Source organism: Homalodisca vitripennis, chromosome 2 (assembly GCF_021130785.1).
Source record: "Homalodisca vitripennis isolate AUS2020 chromosome 2, UT_GWSS_2.1, whole genome shotgun sequence".
In the NCBI taxonomy this organism is placed as follows: Eukaryota; Metazoa; Arthropoda; class Insecta; order Hemiptera; family Cicadellidae; genus Homalodisca; species Homalodisca vitripennis.
Genome location: NC_060208.1, coordinates 205,994,910 through 206,020,071, shown reverse-complemented (window position 1 = coordinate 206,020,071; position 25,162 = coordinate 205,994,910). Strand labels below are relative to the sequence as shown.

The following is a 25,162-nucleotide window of genomic DNA, read 5'->3' as shown; positions in this document are numbered from 1 at the left end:
GTAGGTACTTTTCAAAATATGTTTAAAGGTAACCATGGGTCTGTCAATAACATACCCATACTTGGTGAATTAGTTTGAGAGTAGGAAAGAAGAATCTCGTATTAATAGTCTTGTCGATTTTATTCTTTATTTTATTGCATACTTCCATCAAAACAGCATAATGACTTCTAGAATGATTTAGTTATCACTAACAAAAACGTGGAAATAATTCTTGATACATGTGGGATTGTAAAGATTGAGTTCAAACTGATGGAAGAGAACAACGAGAGTAAGATACTATCTAATGCTTCGCAGCTTCTGGTTTACCATATATTATAATAAATTACTCTTCACCACTCCTCTCCTAAAATATCAATATTTTTAAAACATACCAATTTCTGTATTCTCTTACAACTGATAAATGTTTAATTTGGAAAAGAAGTAATATTAGAAAGATCATTGTATTAAGAGTAATTGTATCGCGATATTAGATAAAATTATGTTATTATTGCACGAAACAATAACATCAGACTGCTTAAAAAATACGTTTTTAATTTGGTGAAATGTATAAAAAGTTTGAAGAAAGTAAAAAAGAGTTATTTAATTTTCATATCAACACTAAAAATGTATAGAACCTTTGGAAAATTTACCCTCCAAACACAGGCCGCAAACAACAATACTGCCCAAACCAGGTTGCATACCACCTTGGGGTGTTTTATAGCATTTCGATCTACCGTCTTGAATTTCTCAACAGTCTACATGTTTTTAATCAAATTCACGACTTTGGATATTTTCAAAATAGTATTAAAATATCCGCATTTGGTCCTTTTTTAAGTATCCTTTATTGGTTTAAGCTGAGCATCAGGTCAATCCACTATGGGCTCTGCTACTGAACTATATTATGTACTGGACAGTACTATGAGGTTACTCGAGTCAACCAAATTTGCGTAAGAAATGGAGGTTCAATTACTGCTTTAGACTTAGTTTGAAATAGTATTACATCGGTTCACAACCTAACCATACAAAAACTCCTGTGTATCTAATGCCAATTTGAATGGCAAGAGATCACCATTTTTTACCGCAGATGTACCATTGTTTTACACAATACGGGACACTGCGTTTTGCCAAACATACGTCAGAACACGTCAATAAGCTATATGCAATGGAAGTTATCAATGTTCGAAGTGCTTTAATTCGCTTTCTTGCAAAAAAAGTAATGCATTAAAACAATGGTTTTTAATCGTTATTTTAGAAAGGATACACTTAAATAACTTAAGATACAAAATAAACAAGTTTTTATTTTACAACTTAAAATAAAAATTTTACACTTTTCACTTCTATTTTACAGTTTTCACTTCTATATAGTACCCAATATAATTAACTATTCAGTTGATATTTAAACACAAGCATATTTAAAATTGAGTAAAGAATAATATTGATGATAGAATAAATTATTGGTATACCAAAGTACTGATTTCTTTTTTACATAAGTTTTTTTATATAGTATATAAAAGTCATATATCTTTGAGCTACTGTTTCCAGCTGTGTTCTTAACCTTTAGTTAAAAACTGGGAAGACACTATTCTATGATTGGCCCTATTTCATATCTTGTTAACCAATCGAAGAGATATCGTTTTCTAAGCTTCATAAGCTTTGCTTTCTGACTGAGGCACTGAGGTAGTCTATTCTATTGCGTTTCTTGAAGTTAAATCTTAAATCTACTGGCTTAGATTTCTGGAAAAGTATCAAAACTAGTAACTCAGTATTTTACTTTTTGTATTCTAAATGTGAGAAATTATTCCACAGCTATTATGGAGGAGGATACAGATGTATTGGAAGATGGAGAGGTAATTCACTACTTAGGTTAGGTTAACTAGATTTTTACAAAATTATTTTATTTCATTATAAATATCTATTGAGTTAGAATTTTATAGGGACATTACTAAACTTTTATATTAGTTTTATCTTTAAAGTTATTATGAGGTTATTCATAATAAACTGATTGGACAAAAGATTGTTTCCAAATTCTGAATTTAGTGAAGGATATGGTTTAGATCCATATAATTGAGGCCAAAATAGGCTTTCAAGTTTCATTCTAATACTGACTTGCATTTATATAGTGGCGTTTTATTTATTTTCACATACCAAGTAAAAAAAGTTAAGCAAAATCATTTGGGATATTGTGTGATAAGTGGACCTGATTTTTTATTTCGATATTGACACTATATTACTAAATACAAGTATCAATTTTACTAACTGACACTGATTATTTAATTTATATCAACTGTAAACACTTTTTTAGATAGTAAATATAACTTTTACTATCTAATCTGTGTTCAGAATGATAGTCAACTTTATAAGTCTTCATGAAATTGTTTTAAAAACATGTTTGCATTAGCTTCAAGATTTAGGTGTGTTGCCGAAAACCGCATTATGTGGACAATTTAGTCACAGACATCTGGAAGGTGTATTTTGGCTTAAGTGAAAGTGGATTTTTGCATTTTACCATCAACCATAGTGACAATTTTTAAGACTGTGCAACTGGTGATAATAATCGGACAGTCAGTAGCTCGTGTGGGGCCGTGAAATGTTTAGTAAGTTGGTGCCAACCAACCTGCTTGCAGATTATTTCTATGATTATTTGTACAGAAGAGTAGTAGGTTATGGTTTTCTGGAGAGGATTCTTTCAACCACTTCTTGAAAACCGCTCCGATCGCCGTAATTTTTTTGCATTCTAACACAGGTTAACGTAATTTCACCGAAAAAAATAGTCCCGATTATCGCCGTAGCCGTTTACCTCCCCCCCCCAAAAAAAAATTTTTGGAAAAAATAAAATTAAAAAAACCTGACTGACAGTGCATTTATTCGTTTTTTTTTTGTGTTTGAGTTATTAGTTCGTAGGGCACGTAATTTCACCGAAAAAAGTAGTCCCGATTATCGCCGTAGCCGTTTACTCCCCCCCCAAAAAAAAATTTGGAAAAAATAAAAATTTGGAAAAACCTGACTGACAATGCATTTATTCGTTTTTTTTTGTGTTATTAGTTTCTTAGGGTAGTAGTCCATGTACTAATTGTAGTATAAACTCGTCTTATCTTATCAGTAATAAACGCGCGCCGCTTATCTTTTGCCTGTAATGAAACCTGCGTTAGTTCTGTCTGAGTGTTGTGTGTGTAAGCAGTCATGCGTGATCTGGGCTTGGACTTTGCAAGCTCGAGTCTAATTTTTTTGGTACTTTTGGGATTATACCGACCACACCAGTATGAAGAACACAAAAATAGAAATTTATAGAAACAAACATGATAGAACGAAAAAACAACTCTATCAATTACAAAATTACAAACTTACAAGCATTTCCAGGTATTGTGATCGGTATTGTTGTCGCTGTTATCTTATCTTTCTCGAGAATCCTGATTAACGGCAGGCCGCGCGGCATCACGTGATTTGCACGGTACATCGTTGCCTTTCCATTACAATTCAATTTATATTTCTGATTAGCCCCTCTAGAATTTGATTATTTTACTGATAGGTACTATCTCGAGGGATGTTTTTTCTTTTGTCGACATCAGCGCGGGGCAGCACCTGAAGGTGCTGCCGAAGCCCGCGCTGATGGCCGGAGGCACTCGCATTTTGGGTGGCGGAATGTGATCAAGAATAAAAAACAGTTTTGAGTGTTTTTTTAATAAAAAGTTTAGTTTGGTAAATGTTTGTTTTTGTTGAATTTTTGTGTTTGGAGAAATGTAGAGGTAAAACACGGAAGTACAACAAAGCGATGCACCAGCTGAACGGGCGGCGAGACTCTGCAATCACGTTATCTACTAGACGCTCGACTTTGACCTCTGTCTGAGGATGGGGAGGGGTTTGCGATAAGACAATTCCTGTTTTATATTGACGAAATATTGTTCTACGCTAATCTAGTAATCAGTAGAAACGAAATGTGAAATAACGATTCATGTCTGGGTGTGGGTCGGTATAATCCCAAAGTACCAATTTTTTTTCTAAAGAGCAAGCAGCGCAAAGCGCTGCGCAGCGGGCAAGCATCGCGTGATCTGAATTTTGAATAGGCAAGCTAGGTCATTTTAGCGTGTGACAAGAACCATCGCAAGCCATGTCAATAACTTCACTAATTATTCCTTGTCCATGTGGGTTTGTTTGTGTACGTCTGGCGGTCAATTCGAAGCCGTCCTATAGGTCACGTGACCCCGTCCGGCCAATCGGAAACCTTCCTGTTTGTCACGTGGCTACTGTCAATTCATCAAAACGTTCATGGTCGGCCATTGTTTTTAGTTTGATAGTCGAAAAATCTTGTTATTTATGTGTTTTGTATTGCCAACAATTGTACTGCCGTTAAACTGGTTTTTATATGTTAGCGATAATCGGGACTATTTTTTTTCGGTGAAATTACGTTAACCTGTGTTAGTACGAAAAACCTTACGGCGATCGGAGCGGTAGTCGCTGATCTTAATATTTATATATACGTGTGTGTGTGTGTGTGTTGTTAGTACTAGACAGTTTCTAGGATTACGAAATAGTTATGTATGCGAAGCCGAGGATAACGGCTAATATCTTTATAATAAAATAAAATCATTATGCCCGACGTAAATTTCTAGTCTTCAAATACACTTATGTCTTTCATACTGAGCAATGGCAGAAAATTATTAAATCCAACATCAATTTAACAATGTATTTAAATACTACAATCGCATCAACTGCATCACTTCTTTTCTCTCAGGACAAGAAGCTGAGAAATTTGCACTTGGCCCTTAAAGGACCTTCGCGCATCCTCCGGAAAGATACATTCTGGATGGATAAGGTTTGGGGTAGGAACCACCTCCTGTCGATATTCATGAAGAAGGATTTTGGACATTAAAATCAGTCATGCCTCTTTAGTAGAAGGCAGACAGACAGAAATAAAGTTGTTCCAGCCTCTTGAGTAATAGGCTGACGCTCAGCCAACAATATAATAGTACAGTATTGTATAACAGAGTATTTATATGAAATATTTAAAGCCCAGAACTGGTAGTATACCGCTCCATACGATGTGGCGAAAATATAAAAATAGATCTTGTGAAGATCCAGCCATTAAGTTGAGTAAAGTTTGTACAGAGCTTGAAACAATATTCAACTTTATTAACCTCCCTCTGACCTGTCCATGCATAGCAACATTTTCCAGTCAATGTGACAACATTAATTAGTACGCAAAACTTGCACTTCAACGAACTGGAGTACACCTCTGTGCTACTAAACATGTTAAAGTTTAAAATTCTCTTTATACGTTAGAGAGTTAATATCCAACAAAGAAGGAGCATTATGAGGGTATAACACTGGTGTAACTGCCACTTTACAGGGAGTAGATGAATTGAAGTTTTATATGTCGTAGTCAGTATTTAAACTGTCAAGTGTCGGATCATATAAGGTGGAATTTTTACCGCCATAATACGTTAATGTAATAACTGTTTCCTCTCGACTCGTTTTCCACCCTTGTGATTTTCACTCGCCAGGCTTATATGGTTACGATATACATTTGAACCAGAAATTCTGAGGAAAGAACTCAAAACATAATAGTAAATGAATATATAATTGATTTCCATAATCAATTATATCCATAATGAATTATAAACATGTAGAACATTCAAATTATTATCGAAAATTGGAACCTTATATGTAAAATGTATTACACGATTTTATTCAATTTTAATTCAATAAACTGTTCTTTGTTGAACTTAGAACTAGGACATATTGTTTAAACTTGACATGAGTATTGAGGATTATTGTTTAAGATTGTTTTACATTATACATAAATAATTAAAACCAGGCTTGCAATGATTTATCTCTTTCTAAAGTTACACGTCTTACAGTATTTTGGTTTATTTTAATGCAGTAGCAAAACTCAAACTTTAAAGATTAAGGCTAATAAATACAGTTTAAAGCTTTCTATATATAATTTCTTTAACATTTATAAAATTATGAACTTAAAAATGAGAAATGTTTCTATGTACTAACCAACAACGATAATGGGTTTGATTGATAATGGCCAAAATGTGAGCACACACAATTTTTTGATGTAGTCAAACTTTTTGCGTAATCCTTATGTAACATTTATAGTTGTTACTATACTATATAATTTATAATTTAAGACTGGGTATATGTGTGACTTTTGAAATTTTTCTGAAACTGTGCGAGTGTGCGCTTTTTAATCAATAATTACGTGCCCTACGAACTAATAACACCAAAAAAAAACGAATAAATGCACTGTCAGTCAGGTTTTTTTTAATTTTATTTTTTCCAAAAATTTTTTTTTGGGGGGGGAGTAAACGGCTACGGCGATAATCGGGACTATTTTTTTCGGTGAAATTACGTTAACCTGTGTTAGAATGCAAAAAATTACGGCGATCGGACTCGGAGCGGTAGTCGCTGAGCTTAAGATTTACCCATAGTTTTACAACTTTTCTATTCTAAATGCTTTTGTGTTATCGTTTTGTTATTATTTAAGAGTTTTGAATATTTTTTCACTGTATGGTCCCCTTATCGTCAAATTGTCTGAAAATAGAGGATTCAGCAGATCCTTAATTTTTTTTGCAAGTGGCAGGCTGTATGATAAAAAGGTTGCACCAGCTAATCCGAAAGTTAAGTTTACCCACAGTCTATCTTAACCCTAGAACTGGCGGTCATTTCATCCTGTAGTGTCGGGCTGTTTTGGAGCTTCGCGCAAGGTTTTTTTAAAAAAATTATTAAAAATATAAAATAAAATAAAAGCAATATAAATAAGAGTATATATTTTTGTGTTCAGAATTAAACGTAGAATTGCACTATATTGTAAAATTAACCATAAAAGATTTTCTAATAAACACTTTTTTTAATCAAATATAAAATTTACGAAAAATGTTTCTTAAATTTGGGGGGGACCATACCTAGCAAATGAAGTTATAGTGAGAAATATTTATAAGTGAGATAATCATTCTGTGTCAAATTTTATCTAGTTTCAGAAAAACATAAACATTATACACATTTATGAAAGCATCATAAAGCTATAGAACAAAAAGCAGAGATGCGTATAAATTCTGAAAATCGGGTGTACACGTAAGACTTTGGTAAAACAAGTTTTGCTAATACATTTATCAATGAATACATGTTATATTGCATATTTTATTACTTAGAATAAAATAGAATATACAGTACTAATGAAATAATTACCATAAATTATTTTTTGAAAAGTAAAAAAAAAGTTAAATTTTGCCATTATTCAAAAATTTTGCGAAAAATTTTCATTCGACAAAATATAAAATCGTTTAAAGCTTGTACTATATCAAAATTTATAAATTTATGGTTTATAAGTAATAGGAAATATTATGTAGTTAGAAAACTATAAATATAACTAAATATATTTAAAAAATATAGAATAACCCAAACAGTTATTATATATAACCAAAGAAATTACAGGAAATATATATTTTATTGTGAAAACTATCTATTTACCAAAAATAAATAGTTACTTCAGAGCTAAAAGAGTGCTATAAATAACGTTTAGTAAGTGAACACAATAACAAAACTATGTGAAATGAATTTTAGCCAAGTCATTTTGCCATAGCCTACACAAAGCCGGTAATTTCTCAAACATATTTCAGTAAATAGAAATTGATTTATTCTAAAATATATATGTTTACACTACTACGACATCAAACAACACACTACACATTAAATACGACACTAAAACACGTGTAAAAACTATTAAAACTTACAAATATCCACAGCTCGGCACGAAAGTGATACAGAACGGCAGCGGCAATATGGCGGTCAAACAAACGGCGTCGCGTTTTCTTTTACGTTCAAAAATAACAAGCTTGCTACGTCATAACCATAATACAAAGAGGAATAAAACTCATCTGTTCCCTAGCATTTTTCTTCCCGAATCCAATGGTGCATGAATTATATCGATACGTTACCGGAGTATATTGTAAAAAGTAATTATACGAGGGAATGTTTGACCGACAAAATTTTGACGGGTAACACTACAGAAGCGGCATTGACCGACAAAGTTATGTCGATTAACAGTTCTAGGGTTAAATTTGTTACATGTCAGTCATATTAATAGAATTAGACATCACTGCTCTTAACTAAAGCTTAAAGTAGCAACGCCCAATGGCACTATATAGTGGGTTCTTTTACTATTACTTTCAGGAATACAGACTTTCTGTATAGTAACAGACAGTGTAAATGATGTACATTGTACATGTTGCACTAGATTATTTTGCAAATATTGTTCATGCAATGAACAACTCATAGGAACATCTGGTTACCAGTTTGGTCAATTAATACGATTTTTGATCCACAAAAAGTTAATTGGTTACCTGCTTGACCTTTAAAAATATATGTTTAAAGAGTGGATTCCTAAAAAGTGTAAGTCTGGTAAGCACAAACGTTTATTGTTCACTGTCTTAAAAATTTTGTGGCTTACCAAACCTATGGGAATTTACCTACTTATTAAATATCATATTTTTCCGAGATGGTGAAGCAACTAGTGCTGGTCCATTTGTTATGGATTGATCCAGTTGTATGGTTCATGTTTATTCAACATGTTAGGTACATCGCAATAAGCCCAATCAGTGTTAATCATTCCATTCCTAATTCATATAATTTTACTATTCAATGCACTTGGACTGGGCCAGGTGATGGCCCGGATCACAGAGATCTACTTTATTTAATTTTATACACTTTATATAGTTTAGTCAATGTTAACTGATTAAAACTACAGTAATTGTGATACAGAGATAGCCTACTTACATAAACTGTATAGTTAGGGAAATCTTATCCATGGGTATTGCAATTTTTTTGGGTATGGCAATTTTGTAGCAGTCTTACAAATGTTAGTCAAGAGCATTATAAACTTAACATGTTAAATTTGGAACATTGTTTTGAGGTTTAAATAAGCTTGATAAAAACACCTTGAAAAATCGGCCTAAAAAACTCTTCCGAAATTGAGGATTTTCAACCAATGTGAAACTGGAATGAATTCCACCAAGGAGTTACCTTTACTTCCCCTAACCATACTTCATAGCCAGTTCCCACCACTTACTTTAATGTGATAAGAAAATGGTGGACAACAGTCGTTGAAACCTAACCTATAAACCTACAAATAAAATCTGTTCGCTAAATAAAATAAAATCTAAGGGATGGAACATTACATAACTAATTATATAAATTTATCGTTTGTAATTACACTGTCAGCAGCTGGAACAAAAATAAACAGTACTTTGGGATTATACCGACCACACCAGTATGAAGAACACAAAAATATAAATTTATAGAAACAAACATGATAGAACGAAAAAACAACTCTTTAATTACAAAATTACAAACTTACAAGCATTTCCAGGTATTGTGATCGGTATTGTTGTCGCTGTTATCTTATCTTTCTCGAGAATCCCGATTACGGCAGGCCGCGCGGCATCACATGATTTGCATGGTACATAATTGCCTTTCCATTACAATTCAATTTATATTTCTGATCAGCCCCTCTAGAATTTGATATTTTACTGATAGGTACTATCTCGAGGGATGTTTTTCTTTCGTTGACATCAGCGCAGGCTTCGGCAGCACCAAAGGTGATGACCGGAGGCATTCGCATTTTGGGTGGCAGAATGTGATGAAGAATAAAAACAAGTTTTGAGTGTTTTTTCAATAAAGAGTTTAGTTTTAGTTTGGTAATGTTTGTTTTTGTTGAATTTTTGTGTTTGGAGAAATGTAGAGGTAAAACACGGAAGTACAACAAAGCGACGCACCAGCGAATGGGCGGCGAGACTCTGCAATCACGTTATCTATTAGACCGCTCGACTTTGACCTCTGTCTGAGGATGGGGAGGGGTTTGCGATAAGACAATTCCTGTTTTATATTGACGAAATATTGTTCTACGCTAATCTAGTAATCAGTAGAAGCAAAATGTCAAATAACACCATGTCTGGGTGTGTTCGGTATAATCCCAAAGTACCAAATAAACCATAAAGGTCACAACATCTTAGCGGTTATTTTCGGTGGCAGATTTGAAAATTGTGTTTGTTCCTCCACACGTGCACCCAAGAAACATTTAAGTTTCCTCAAATATTTATATTAAAACATTGAACTTATTCAATCATAAGTAAATTTGTTCTAATCCATGTAACTTAGGTTGTTGTAATCTTATTGATTGTTTTCAGATCGTAGAGGAATGCGATACTTCGTCTGCTCCTGTGTCGTTCTCGTTGAGTCGGGCCATTTCAAGAGAGCCCGAGACAATCTGTAGTGAAGAGAGCAGCAACGACAACTCGGATGACTCTGACGATGACAGTGACGCCCAATGCTCAAAACCAAAAAAAGTAAAACCCCAATGTCAGTTACCAGTGAGTAGGAAAGAAGTTCCCAACAAGTACAAGGTCTGGAGCGTAGCTATACAGGAGGAGGCCCTAACAGAGACGCTGACTAAGTGCGACGTAGAAGCTATAGATCGTGAGAGGAGCGTGGAATCGTACAACTACAAAGTAGTAGACAACACTGACTACAGTCATTACAATGATTTCCACATGTCGGTCTCTGAATGTCCCTTGATAGAGAACAAATACATCAACAGCAAGTACGGGTAAGTTAAGATTGTAACACTTATAATGCTATAACTGAAGTTATTGTCTAGATATTTTTCTAAAAATTACTTGTGAAATTGAACTAAAAGTTGTTTTATAGGCCTATTTTAGTACCATTATCAATAAAAAATCGTGGTAGCATCGTAAAACAATTAAGGATTAATCCAATCATTTTTACTATCATATGTTCTCTGTATGGTACTCTTGAAGAGTTTTAGACAAAATAGTTATTGCTTCTCAAGTTGTTTCTGGTGTTTTAATTAAGTGGTGTACTTAAAGAGTTCAGGCTAAAAGAAATTCTCTGTAATCTTTGAACATTATTCACAGCATAATTTTGAACATTAAAAATGGACAGAACTGTAATCTTTTCCTGAAAACAATGAATTCTCTGAATTAGTTTTCCAACACATTGATGTTTTTACTTCGGATAGCTAATAATTCTTTGTGTAATTAGAAGAGAGAGGTCTTGTAAAAAACAGAAGGGCAAAAGATAACGTAAACTGCAGCTATCTGGTTTTGATCTCTATTATATTATGAGATATAGGAAATCATTCTAAACTAAGATTTGATGTGTCTGGATTCATGTAGTAGGCTATTTCATAATGCTGTTAGATATAGTAAAAACTGACATCCAACACGGTAGTGATGAATTGTGTTGTGGCAGCAGCAATGATAGGAGATTTGGGGTTGGTAGCAAACGTCGGCACAGCGATATCAAGCAGAGGATTGGACATGGAGACAATTGCCGGGCATACAAGATGGCAAACCTCTCTGTGACTGCGGATGATCCACCAGAAGACGTGGCCGAGGACATAGCCAAGAAACTGAGAGAGTCTAAGATCGATCTCATCTGTAAGTATAGCTGTCAGCGTCAGCGTAAGAATTTGAGGAGAATTATGTTAATTGAGTGTGTAATAGATGTTTACACTGTTTTTCCTATAACTTTTAGCTTAATAATTGATCCTTTGAGTACCACAGACTCGCTTAATGCAGTTTGCCTGTTTGTCCAAAAAACACTGAAAGTTCCGCCCTGCAATATCCTATGCACATTATAAAAGTACCATAATTGCACTGTGTGCTACTCTTTCCATTAATGATTGATATGGAATGACCATATTGACCATGTTTGCACCAAATTATCTTCCGGCAGGTGTTTTGAGGTCTTTAGACAAGTATTGCCCGACTCAGGTTCTGATTACGGCATACTATGACTCAGATTTACCCCCACCTTACGTACGGAGGGGTATTGTGGGGTGTCTGTGCAAACAACCAGTTGACAAGAGTGTTCAAATTGCAGAAGAAAGGGATTCGAATAATCGCTTATTTGAATTTCAGAGTCTTGTAGAGAAACCTTTAAAAAAATCGCAGCTGTTGACTCTGCCAAGAATATACAATACAGAAAACTTTATTCACAAATGTCAAGTTTAGAACAGGCATCACACAACATAAAATAAAAAAGTAATAAATTATGGTTTAGTGTTCAATTGCCCTCTCCAGAAACTTGCCAATGGTGTAAATCGACTTCTCCATAAGCCAGCAGCGCAGTCCTCTTTTCAACTTGCTTTCCTCCAGTTGCTTGAGCTGGGTTGGGAGAGCGTTGAACAGCTTAGCTCCAGCATAAGATGGTTTTTTGGAAAATAGTGCAGTTCTGTGAGCTGGTAAATTGAAGTTATGCCCATGCCTGGTTTCCCTTCCATGACGGTTGTTTCGAGTCAAAAGTTGAGACTATGAGCGTTAGGATGACCTCAAGAATGTAGAGAGCTGTCACAGTGAGTATCTTTAGGTCTTTGTAGGCTTCTCTACAGCTGTCTCGCGGTGTAATGCCAGCCATTACTCTTATCACCCGCTTCTGAAGGACCATAAGAGTCTACATTTTTGAAACAACTGTTCTGTATGTCTAAATGTGCCATGACAATCGGCCAAGACATCCGCTCATATGAGACCAGAGGCAGGGGAAACTACCGAACTGGTAGACACAGAACAATGGTCACAAACATCTGCCCTCCCAAACAACAACCCTTACCCCCCGCAACCAACACAAGCATTTTATAATTTTACAGAGTTTTTGGCATTTTACTGGAGATCACCCAATCAGGAGATTGACTTCAGCGCTGTACGGGGAAAATTGGCAAATGGATGAAAGATCCATGAATGTTGAATTGTATATTTGAGTGTGATCCTAATTGGTGAGAATTTACATAATTTTAGCTCTGAACTCTAATTATGGACTTTAGCTATACATGTAAATTATGTCTCCGCAATACTCATTGATTGATTGTGGAAGATGACTAATAGCAGTGAAGCGAGTAGACTGCACGGTGGTGAGTGCTGTCTGGCAGGGATAGGGGCTTTTGTGTACATTGAAGGTGCTATGTAGCCTAGTTACAGAGGTTGACCCAGAGTTCTGGTGTTGAATACAAACTAACTATTTTGCTCGGTTATTTATATACACGTTATCATTCATGGAACTGTTTGGAGTCGACTCGAGTTTGGTTAACAAGGATTTTACTGTATTGAAACACAGTGTTTTAGGTTACAACCAAATTAATGTATTCAAAACAAACAATTATTAAGTTTAAGTGAGTGATAAAAAATAAATATGCTTGTCTGACTTCAAATAAGTGTATTGTATTAGGGAGAAAATAATTAAATATATTTGTTAGAGACTAATTTGGGAAAATCAGAGTTTTCGTATTGTCTATATTTGGATTTTTGAGTAGTCTTCTTACAACAAAAATTATAATAATACTCTGTAAATAGGTTGTAGTAATATTGTATATTTTGTTTAGTCATGATTCAGTCGGTATTGTTGCATTCTACACACTTTTCAGTGTCTAGTAAAATATTTGCACTGAAGGAGTTCATTCTAACATTTCGGATCTAAAGGTAGGCTTGGCATACATAAACGCTGACTATGCCAAGCTTAAATTTATTTAAATATTGTTGAGACCTTTGACACCCATTAATTATTGGCAGTGGTTCATTATTGGTATTTAAATAAATGTGGGAAAAGGTATAGTTAACAATTGGAGCCTTTCATATTAAAAAAATTACAAATAACTTAGTGAAATGTGTTTTGTTCCAGTAAATGTTGTACTGGTGTTGGGCAAGGAGAAGGCTATTGCTCTGTACAACGAAACCAAAGATGTAGAAGATAATGGAGGCATGCTGTTAATGGTGAGTGACATATTTGCTTTTGCAATGTTCACTCGGTTTCATTCACATGTGAAATGAAACCGATCTTCTTATTCAGGGAGTCAGTTCAGGATATGAAGACTTGTCCCTCTTCTCTAAAATCAGTGCTGTAACCAAGATTTGACTTTTAGGAATGTCTAACCCATCAAGTCTACACTCATATTTCATGGGAATGTGTAGGGGTAGATTGAGTTTGTTTTATTCTTATACAAGGTCAGTCCATAAAATAACATATTTTGAAACAAAGTGAAAGAAAATAATTTTTTTAAACATATGATAGCTCCATTTTTATGCTGTTTTTCAATGTAGTTCCCATTCACACTTATCATTTGCGTGACCCAAGTTTTTCAATTCCTACTTTGAAGAAATATGCTGCGTAAAATCTCAATCACTGGTTAACTTTGGTGTGAAGTTCGGTGCCACGATCAAAGCACTGTGTTGCAAGTCAGGTCTTCATCTTTGGTAAGAGATGTAAGTCACTTGGGGTTAGATGTGGAACGTATGGAGTACGATTGAACATCTCCCATCCAAAATCACCAAGAGCTGTCGGGTACGATTGGCTGTGTGCGGACATGCATTATTTTAGAGAACCAACATTTTTGACGTCAGTGTTCCCTAACACATGTTTTCTATCACTTGCTGATTCTGCAGTGTTTCATAGTAACTTTCTGCATTAATTGTCTAACCTCATTCAGGGGAATCAACCAGAATCACACCTTTATTAAATTGTCCCAGAAAACAGCCATAGTCTTCTAACAAGAGTTTGGAGGCACTTTCTTGGTTTTTTTGGATAATGCATGTGTCCCCATTCCATAGACTTCCTTTTCATCCCACAATTGATATGCTTCACCCATGTTTCATCACCAGTTACTTTACATTTAAGAAGTTCAGTGCCATTTTTATCGTAGCTTCAAGAAAATTTAATGATGCAATAAGCCTTTTTTTGTTGTCTTTTGTAAGGATCTTTAGAACTGATCTGGACACAAAATTTGTGGTAGCGAAACTTCTCCACAGGCCATTTAATTGTGAATATAACCTTTGTTCATAATGTTACCCAAGTTTGGAGAAATGTTCTGAAAGTTCAGTGTTCGTAAAAGAGCTATTTTCACAAATGTTTTTGTAGATTTTCATCAAGTTTTCAGTAACCAGTCTAGGTTGACTATATCCTTGTCAAAAAATTGGTGCGGTCATTTAAAAATCCAATACCACTGGATCACTCTGCTTTCACTATTTATTCCATTCCCATAAACTTCACAAAGATGGCATGGATTATAATTGATTTGTGCCAACAAAAACAGAATCACTGAACACACTTCACAAGTGGTAATGTTTAACTGCAGTGCACATTTTATCTAGTCACAGTGAGAAAAAGAAGAGAATAGGTCGCCCGCTTAATATAATACACCTTGAGTTGTGTGAGATATATAGAAAAATGTAAACCAAGTGATCAATCACTAAACGATGACAAATGTACGGAAAATTCCTGTTCCTTCACTGTATGATGGGTTAAATGTGAAGACTCTTGTTTTGAATGCTTATTTGGCTATCAATTTGTGACTCTCAATATGAAAATGTTAATAAACAAGGCAACCCGTCATTCATCCATAACACACTCATATTTAGTTAAATGCACTAATATGGAATGGTTGATTTTTGCCAGAATGGAGAGAGAAGGCGGACAGCAGGAGGTGTGTACTTCCTGTTGCTGAAGAGAGACAACACCATCAGCTCGGATGCCACAAAGGAAATATTCAACGATAAATTTTGTAACAGGAAGAAAAAGAAAGCACATAGAAAAAAAAAGAGCAAGAAGTATGATGAAATTAAAGAGACTTTAATAAGAGGTACTTATTGAAAGCTGGTGAAAATATGTAGATTATATATACAGGGTGTCACTAACTTCTGTGGATGATACTACTCATAATTTAAAACAAAAAATGCCATATAAGCATAAGTCGAGAAGTGTCTTTTTTAGCCACTAGCCGCCATTTTGTATTTTAAAAACTCTAAAAATAGTTAAGTTAAAGAAATTAAAATTTGGCACATAGGTCTGAATAAATAAGTAGAAATTTTTTACAACTGACGTAATAAAGCTGATGCCTATCAAAAGACAAAAGATTTGCTGTTCCCGGCTCATGCAAGCTTTAAAGGAGTGATGCTCACTTATGCATTGACGGAATTTCATTGAAAGAAGTACCGTTGGAATTGAAATGAAATTGTTCAAATTGTTGATGTTAAAAACATGTTTTGTAACTATACTGGTTTTTTTTGTTATTTGACTTTACAAATTTTCAACAGACGCCATTTTGTTAATATTAAAGAAAATAACACAATTATTTTTGTAAATTTTCCTCTTGTGTATTCAAACCTATGTGCCAAATTTTGTTTCTTTAGCTTAACTATTTTTAGAGTTTTTTTTATACAAAATGGCGGCTAGTGGCTAAACGAGACATTTCTCTACCTGTTAATATGACATTTAATTTTTTAAATGATGAGTACCATCAGCCACAGAAGTTTGTTAATATATATTAATATATATATATATATATATATATATATATATATATATATATATATATATATATTAACCCCCCCCCCTGTATATTAATATATATTAAAAATAATTTTACAATAGTTTGGTTACAGTATAGTCGAGGATTGTAGATTAAAAGTTCAAGTTGTTTAGATAATAGAATAAATTCACTCTCCCAAATTTACTAATACATTAACAAACACATCAAATTGTGGAATAGTTCACTCCAATATAAATTACTCAAGCATAAAAAATAGAGTTTGTTGCATTATTGACCTACAATTTTGCAAGTTGCTACATTACTACATTTCATGTAGGGCCAAGTGCATTTCATTTTCATTTTTTTAATTTCATAATCACAGGCCTTTTATATACCTTGCCTGAAAACAGGAAAAATAAAATAAGTTTTGATCTTTCCACAAAATATCATAGGCATTTATAGTCGTAATATCAACCCATCTTTAATATGGTCACATAATAAGAAACAAAAAACGTATTATTTCATTTATCATGAACCCTTTCAGGTCACAAATATTTTTACCCTTGTTGTTAACCAGGTTACGACTTTTTTTGAGTGATTTTTCACTATACATTTTAGTGAATGTTAAGTTTGCTAATCAAAAATATTACTATTTTTAAGAAGTGTTCAAATATTATTTTAAAAATAATATTACGTAGACAGGGCTATGTCAAATATTTTAAAACTAACTTGGATATATTCTGTGACTAATGAGAAATCTGCCAGTACATGTAAAATAGCTTTATTACTTGTTTATGTTGCTGGCCTACACATTATGAAAGAGTTTTTGTTTAAATGTACAGCTAGTTATGAAAACCACTGTAACGGGCTGTATAAACTGAAAACGATTATGAACCACCGGTATATGATCTAATCTAATAATTTCAAGTAAATGGTTAATGGAAAGCAGCAATTAGGTGATAATAATTATTCCAAAGTTTAACAAAATTAAGCACTATTAGTATAATACGACTGTTATATCTAGACTTATTTTTTGCCACAAATCAAAATGGTCCATCATTTTTGTATTGCTTTGTTCCTTTGAGAGAATATTCCGTATCTGTAAACTTACAGTGTGAAAAATCCACCAGGAATATTGCATAATTCTTTTATTAAAAATTAAAATAATTTTTCTGAAATATTAAGCTGAAAGCAAATTATAGGAATGTGAGCCTCACTAGGATATCTGCACTTGAAATCATTTAGAAACAACAACATAATAAAGTACAGCTTAAAAGATCGTTATTGAATACTTTTTAATTTAATTTTTGTAGAAAAACTCCTTGGGCTTAACACTGCTGCGTATCCTCCCGAGTCGGATACAAAACAGTCTGGTGGTCTACTGGACGCAGAAAGCAATAACCTAGAAGAGGGCGAGGTGGAGCTGACCGTAACGAACCCACCGCCGTCTCCCGCCACAGACCAGGATACGCCTCCTTCGCGCACGCTAGTCTACAGCGAGGACGAGACCGAACATGTGGACACCGGCACGTCCATCTGCGCGGAGAGTATAGGTCGCAAGGTTGTTAGCTACGAAGACGACGACGACGGTGACTTTTTGGACTTAGATGTCGACGAAATGGATGTGTTTTGAATTTTGTGATATTACAGTAATATTAAGTACCGTAGCATGTAAATATCGTAATTACTTGGTAATATTTTTCTAATGTATTTATACATTAATGTTGTAATCAGCTATTTTTTTAAGTATTGATCGATACGAGACATTTTGTGTTTGATTTTCCTGACATCCATTTTTGTATATATGGTAAACTGGACACAACCCTGTCACCATATTTATTGACTATTTCATGCACAGGTGTTTTAAGAACACAAAAGAATGATTCATTTTGTATCTGCAATAAACAAATACGTTTCAGGCTTAACGTATGAATACTTTCTTTTGAAATACGAATTTTAAAAAATCTTGAAATAATCTGTTGGGCAAACAGATAAATTTATGCAATTATTCGATTGAAATCCAATATTATGAGGTTTGCAGCAAAAGGTTTGTAAAACGTGTATAATTGATTGAGATTTCTGAAATGATGAGCATCTTTATAGGTTACATCAGATACGAGATCTGGTATCTGTCATATTCTTCAGGTATCCGGTTCTAAAACAATACAAGATTAATTATGCAAAAAAGTAAACAATTTGAAAATATGGCAGTAAAAACATTAAACTTTTTGTGGATAAAAAATACCGTATTTTACATTGTATTTGTAGTATTATATTAATTTCTCGACGTAATTTAATTGTAATAATTATTTCTATGATATTTATTCATAAGGTAATATTTAATTTCATTTGTTAATTTCTTGTTGTCACAGGTTAAGTGTAAGAAAGGGCCATGTGGGCCCTACTTTGCTTGTAAAAATACAGAATTTTTCATTTCAAAATTACAAACACATGCTTGAATTTGAGCAAGTCAGGAGAAGTATAAATGAAAAATCACAACACAAATACAGTTAGCAGACTAACTGCTAAGTCTAATTTTTGTTAAGTTAGGCCACATGGATTACCAATAATAGAAAAAGAATTAACTAGGAAACATTACCAAATTTAAGAAATAAAGAAACTTCATCCAATGGACAATGCACTGGATGATCTTGAGATCCAGAAAAAAAGATAAACAGTAGGCCAGAAGTGATATCTTTCTCCCTCGTTGTCAAAAGATTTTTGTTTTTATATACTTATAATTTTTTTCTAACCTTTTTACATCCTTGACATTTGATGAACAAGTGATGCAGTTTGAAAGCTGTGGATCTTGTGGTTAAGATTTGATACCTGAAAAGGACAGGTTATCATATCTCGAAATGTCATACTTTTATTGTTAACACAAATAATAACAGCAAATATTAGTAATCCTTTCAAATCATACATTTTTAATAATAAACATAAGACAAAGAAGTGGATATGTAATGAGAAATTAGCTGGTAACCTGTAAGTTCATATCTATCTACACAGAGTGATGATAAATGTGAGTATTTCAGAATATTTGGAGAAGAATTGACTTCAATGTAGGTTATATTGGCTGTATAGAAAGGAAGTAATATTCTCTAACTCTTTCAACATCAAAAATGTGAGCTAAAGCTGTTCGAGATATTAATTACAGTACTTAAAGTTTGTTTTGAAGTATCCTACTCTTTTTCCAAAATTTTATGTGGAACTCAACATTTTAAAATTGAAAACAAGCAAACCGTAATAATCCCATACTTCTGAAGAGAAACTTTTTATCTTTCCCCTAAATGGGTGCAGCTTACATAGAGTCAAAATCTTAAAAACGCCCAAGACAATTTTGACAGCAATAAGAAAAACAATAAACAATTTTGGGAAAAGGGAGTAAAATAAAAGTACAACCTCTTTTATCAAGATTACTGGAAGTGATTCAGAAAAATTAACAACCGAGAATATAGATTATGGATAAGGAATGAATTAGTTCTAAATATATCAATAAAGGAGAGGCAATTTTTATTTAATTCTACAGAGGTTACAGAGAACACAATATTAAAAAGAAGTGTTATATATTATTTTGAACAAAAATACTCGTTAGTCTCTTTTGTTAAACTTTGGTACATCGCTTCCAGAAAGTGCGATCACACAGATGTTTGAAGGTTTTTACTTCCACTGAGGAATTTTTAGATTGTCTCTCAAAATAAACCATAAACCAATCTAGCTGTGCCGTAGCATTAGAATGAGTCATAATATCGTGTTTCTTCATTATCAGAACTGTTTTCACTGTCCTCTGTTCCTGTTGAAGATCAAGCAGGTGGTAAAATTTCTATGTCGATCGTTGCACCAATGCTATTGGTTGGTTTGAAGCCTGTATGATTACCATCTTCTAAATTTACAATTATCAATTTCTTGTAGGCCTACTACAACATTGTTAACCCTTCGCATGTCACTAATAAATCCATTAACTTTCCTGTAACACCAAGACAAGTAAAAAAATTGTATTTCTTTAAGTTCAAAGCTAATTTTTATTATATCTAAACTATAAAAGGTAAAAACAAAAAAGTATAAAGCAGGGCATTATAATTTTAGCGTATTTATTGATACAAATTAAAAAAGAAACTATTTACATAACTGTTTATTTCAAATAAATGTTAATTTCAACTTTAAATTTAATTTTAAACTTTTCAGTTTAATTACATTTGTACAATGTAGTGAAATTAATTACATTTTACTATAAAACAAGATAAATATTTCAAACTAATCACAACACTACCACATGATGAAGAATAATAGATACGTAGTCGACGCGCACTTGTGACAACTGAGAAAGCAGCAATACACGCCACAGATATGTTTGGTTATGGCTCTGTAGGAGACGCAGAACTGATGAGCAGGGGGTCGGAGTTAGACCCTGCCGCAGAGTGAAAGTCATTTATAAATACTTCCTTGGCAACCGGGATAAGCACGGAGCGTGCACTAGGCATTTTGAAGGCCTTTTGTGAGCTAAAAAACTCTTGAGACATAATCTATAATATCGGTATTTGGTGTTTCGGTCAGTCTACCATTTTAATATATCCATCTACAGCGTGGGAAGGGTTAATAGCATAACAGTTTGATGTATATTTACATAATATGATCTGAACTGACTTGAGTTTATAGTGTCACAAGACAGTAATTCTGCACATTAGGAAAGGAACCACCAGTTCAAACATTTTATTTATGTATTTGATTGATCAGCCGGTGACAGTGCTGTAAAGTTACCATCCGAGGGATTATGCTTAAATATTTCTACGTTAAATCCTGCCTAGTGGGAGCCGACATCCACTTGAAGACCTGTGAGCTTAGGTCCAAAGGCTTTACTAGGTGGTGTCACCCTTCATGATGGCCCGTTGTCGGATGAGTCAGATGCCCTTCTGTCTTAATACGTGTGTTGTTACGCATTGTTCTGAATGCTGAACATATGTTAACGGAACAAAAATTACACTAGAAATTCAGCCAGTATTGTTTATTCTTTAATAAAATTGACTTCCTCCAATCTACAAAACCGATCCAATGGTGCTGTACTGTCAAACAAACTTATGAATCAGCTGTAATAAAACGACCTTGTGTTTTATCCCATAAGATAATAAGACACTTCCATAACTCTATGATTAAGGGCGTAGTTGTATTATGGAATTAAAATCAAGATGGTAACCAGTACAGCCTGCTACTGGAAGTCTGATGAACATCTCCCAAACCATTTGCTTTTATTTTTAATATTAATTAAACTAGGAGGATAGAGAGTTACAACAATTGTACCTCAGGCATCCCCACTCTTGGAAAAATATTTTTTTTATCCCACCATAAAACATTAAAAGGGGGTTTATTTATTTAGTGGATTCAGGAAGGGAGTTTCAGGTAGACAGAAAATAACAATACAAGGACTTACTAAAAAAATTTGTGTTCTGTGATCTATTTTAGTAAGGCGTGTTTAAAATACACAACCTCTTAAAAATAATTTGTTTGCAAACTGCACTAATGCAGATGATATTGAGCTCAAGCATTTAGAATTTTTACTACAGTGCATAACTAAGCATCTTGTTTTCTGGTTGGGAAAGATAATAAAGTGGGTACCATTTCACCATTATTCTGCTATAGCAATACTTCATTCGCTTAGCAAAAATTCTGCTACATCACTATTGTTTCACTATAATTCCACCACAGCACTACTCTCATTTCTCCATAATTCCACCACAGCACTATTGTCATTTCACTATAATTCCGTCATAACACTAGTGTTGTTTCACCATAATTTCATCACAGCATTATCCTTACTTCTCTATAATTCCGACCCAGCACTATTATCGTTTTGCCATAATATCATCATACCACTACTGTCATTTCACCATAATTCCACTGCAGCAATATTGTAGTTTCACTATTATAATTCCGTCACAAAACAAAGTCGGTGACAAAGAAGCTCAAAACGAACCTTTACATCAGTTTGATATCAGAGACACCTATAAACAGATGAAGTAGATCTCTTCAGAGGAACATGACTCCAGATTCGAGGAGTCAAGTCTGAGATAGCGTCAGATACTTGACGCTGCAATAAAAAGGAAGGTGAACTGGAGCTAAATTCAACATTAAAAAACAAGTCTGTTGTAAGGGCCAGTTTAAAGTTAGTAATGTTTTGCTAAAGCAGGCAGACTAATGAAAAATTACACTTTGACTACTGTGAAAAGTATGTCCTGATAAACATTTATTATTTGATGCATTACTTTGTGGGCAAACAGTGATATCTAGAATAGAAAATATTAACTACAACTTTTGTGTTTTGATTTAAAGTTGCCTACAAGGGTTTCAAGTAGCCCTCTGTTGCTTTGGATGAATCAATTAGCATTACATAATCGACTCAAGTTCTTTGTGAATTTATGATTGCAGAGAGGTTGATGTTCATTAGTGTGAAAGGGGAAAATTTTTTGTTGACAAGGCAATAGAAAATATTTACTACCATCTTGGACTTGCACACGTTAGAAAGGCTTGACTATAGACCTTGGCAAAAATAGATCTGGTACAAAAACTGGAGCAGTTGGAAACATTTTCACTGAAAAAACACTTTTTTTCTTGAAAGTGTACACCTTGGAAATAATGTCAAACAGCAGAAAATGTTAGTTTTGTTCCTATATAATGTAATTCATACCCCTAACATCATGGAAGGTATTTGACCTAGCAGTCTAAAATCTGGCTCTCAAGCGAAAAGGTTGGGAAGCCTCATAATTATTTTTGACAATGCTCATACAGAAATTTTTATTCGTCAACATCAAGATGAGAATAGCGTCAGTACAATTATTTTAACATATTATAGTATACAATTTTTTTTGTAAATAAACAGTTTTAAAGATATAAATTACTTGTAAATCTCATACGAACCTTTAGTACAAAAATTAACCTTGCCAATTTCTTGACTGGCTAAGTTTATTAGTCAGCCAGCTTAATACGCTATTTCAGACTATAACAAAATACTTGCTGTAACCAATTTTGCCTTCTTTAACTATCTCCAGTCGGAACTATCAATATTTCCAACTATATAACATGTCAAAGATTATATATTTTCTAAATCTAGGTAAATTTCAAAATGTTTTTTTCACCTGAGATATTTATTTGTATATTTTGCTTTGGCCAGGGTACCACTTAAAAAAAAAACTAGTCTGGATAAAAAAAATACTTGTATGTATAAGTTTTCAGAAGTTGATAAGACAAGCTTATTTTGGAGAAAAAAAACCTTACATAAAAACGGACCATCATTATTGCTTCCAGTTGGCTTTGATATCTAAGAACTGACCAGTGACGTCACGTATAAATAGCACACAGAACGAGTCATTGTTTGCTAGCTTTAAATATACTCAAATCTCTAAAGAAAGCAAACTAACAGCATATAGAGGACTAAATAAATTGTTACTTTGTTATGTATGAGTTTACAAATTAACACACATTAAAGAAAATATCCAAGTTCATTTCTCCTGCTGGAACATTCATAATATTAATGAATTATGAATTTATCCTCAGATGTTTGTAATATTGCAGGGTTACGACGTGTTTCGTAACCGTAACGTCAATATTACGGAACATCATAAGGTAAATTCGTTAATAAGAAAATGTTTTTTTTTGTTTGAAGGTTATTTTTGACCATGGAAGGATTGTGAAGGAAACAGGATTTTTCCGGACATTTGCCATTGTTCAGTGAAACAAGAAATCAGTAACACTACATTTCGAGATCTGGAATCTGATCTCTTCTTCAGGTAAAGAACTAACCTAATACATAATTACAAACTAGGTTAAAATAAACAAATCTTACCAAAGCGTTGTGGCACGCCTAAGTCAGGAATCACAACCACCATGTTGTGTTTTGTGTTGTTTGTGCAACCTAACACATGTGCAACAAACATGCACTTAACAAAAAACTATACACAACACTAATCATTAAAACTGAACTACAGAATACAGGTCACAATACGTCTGCCAACAACCTACGACTGACCAGAGGGCACTAAAAAGGAAGGGGGATAGGAATGGGCCCCTTTGTTATTCATGCTAGATGAACTTCTTAAAACCATATTGTGACTCCGCATTGGTTTATTACAAATATCTGATCCGTTTGATACTTTTGGTTTTCTCTTTAGTTCATTTTTTAGAATTGGTAACCAAATTTTAAGTGCATGTTTTATAGAGTTAGTGAAGTTGACAAACAACATGGTGGTTGTGATTCCCGACTTAGGCGTGCCACAACGCTTTGGTAAGATTTGTTTATTTTAACCTACTTTGTAATTATGTATTAGGTTAGTTCTTTACCCGAAGAAGAGATCAGATTGCAGATCTCGAAACGTTGTGTTCACTGAACGATGGCAAATGTCCGGAAAAATCCTGTTTCCTTCACAAGAAAATGTTATGGCACAAGCATGAAACTACACGGCACTATGGCAACACAGTCTGCTTCTAGCAACAGTCACTTTTAACTTGTTCATAACCATAACACTATCACTTAAAACCATAAAACTCTTAGAGTGTTATTTTTATGCTGTAGTAATGTGTAGGACTATCCATAAACTACTTCAGTAAATTTCTGATTTGAAATGGATTTATACCAATAAGACAATATTTTTTTTATGTTAATTTTTATAATGTACAAGTGGTTTAATACTCACATCCCCTAGGAGGTTGTCCCCTTTATTATGTAACGCCCTAAGGGAGGCAGGAGGGAATTTTCACACCACTACGCACCATTACGGAGGAGGGTGGGGGTTTGACGCAGCATTACATGACTATTAAACATTACTTGCTTGAATTTGTTCATAAAATTTACCTGGTTTACCCCTTAAGATTTTAAAGTAT

The 25,162-nt window shown here is 33.7% G+C and overlaps 1 protein-coding gene across 2 annotated transcripts; it reads left to right on the top strand.

Annotated features, from left to right (window-relative positions):
- The first annotated feature begins 1,615 nt into the window (after positions 1-1,615).
- LOC124355317 (phosphorylated adapter RNA export protein-like) lies at positions 1,616-18,060 on the top strand. 2 transcript variants are annotated; one of them, XM_046806413.1, is made up of 6 exons: positions 1,616-1,826; positions 10,167-10,585; positions 11,251-11,438; positions 13,672-13,763; positions 15,442-15,625; positions 17,608-18,060. In XM_046806413.1, the coding sequence occupies exons 1-6, from the start codon at positions 1,791-1,793 to the stop codon at positions 17,925-17,927; spliced, it is 1,239 nt and encodes a 412-aa protein (XP_046662369.1). In that variant the 5' UTR covers positions 1,616-1,790; the 3' UTR covers positions 17,928-18,060. The 2 variants fall into 2 exon arrangements, with proteins under 2 accessions (XP_046662369.1, XP_046662370.1); XM_046806414.1 differs by having other exon boundaries at positions 1,618-1,826; positions 11,254-11,438.
- Positions 18,061-25,162: the final 7,102 nt, after the last annotated feature.

What these genes read in the sequence shown, in the direction of transcription:
- LOC124355317 (XM_046806413.1), top strand. Translation starts at nt 1,791, where the DNA reads ATGGAGGAGGATACAGATGTATTGGAAGATGGAGAG. An exon ending in ATGGAGGCATGCTGTTAATG is followed by an intron (nt 13,764 to 15,441) that starts GTGAGTGACATA and finishes GATTTTTGCCAG; the next exon opens with AATGGAGAGAGAAGGCGGAC. An exon ending in TAAAGAGACTTTAATAAGAG is followed by an intron (nt 15,626 to 17,607) that starts GTACTTATTGAA and finishes TAATTTTTGTAG; the next exon opens with AAAAACTCCTTGGGCTTAAC.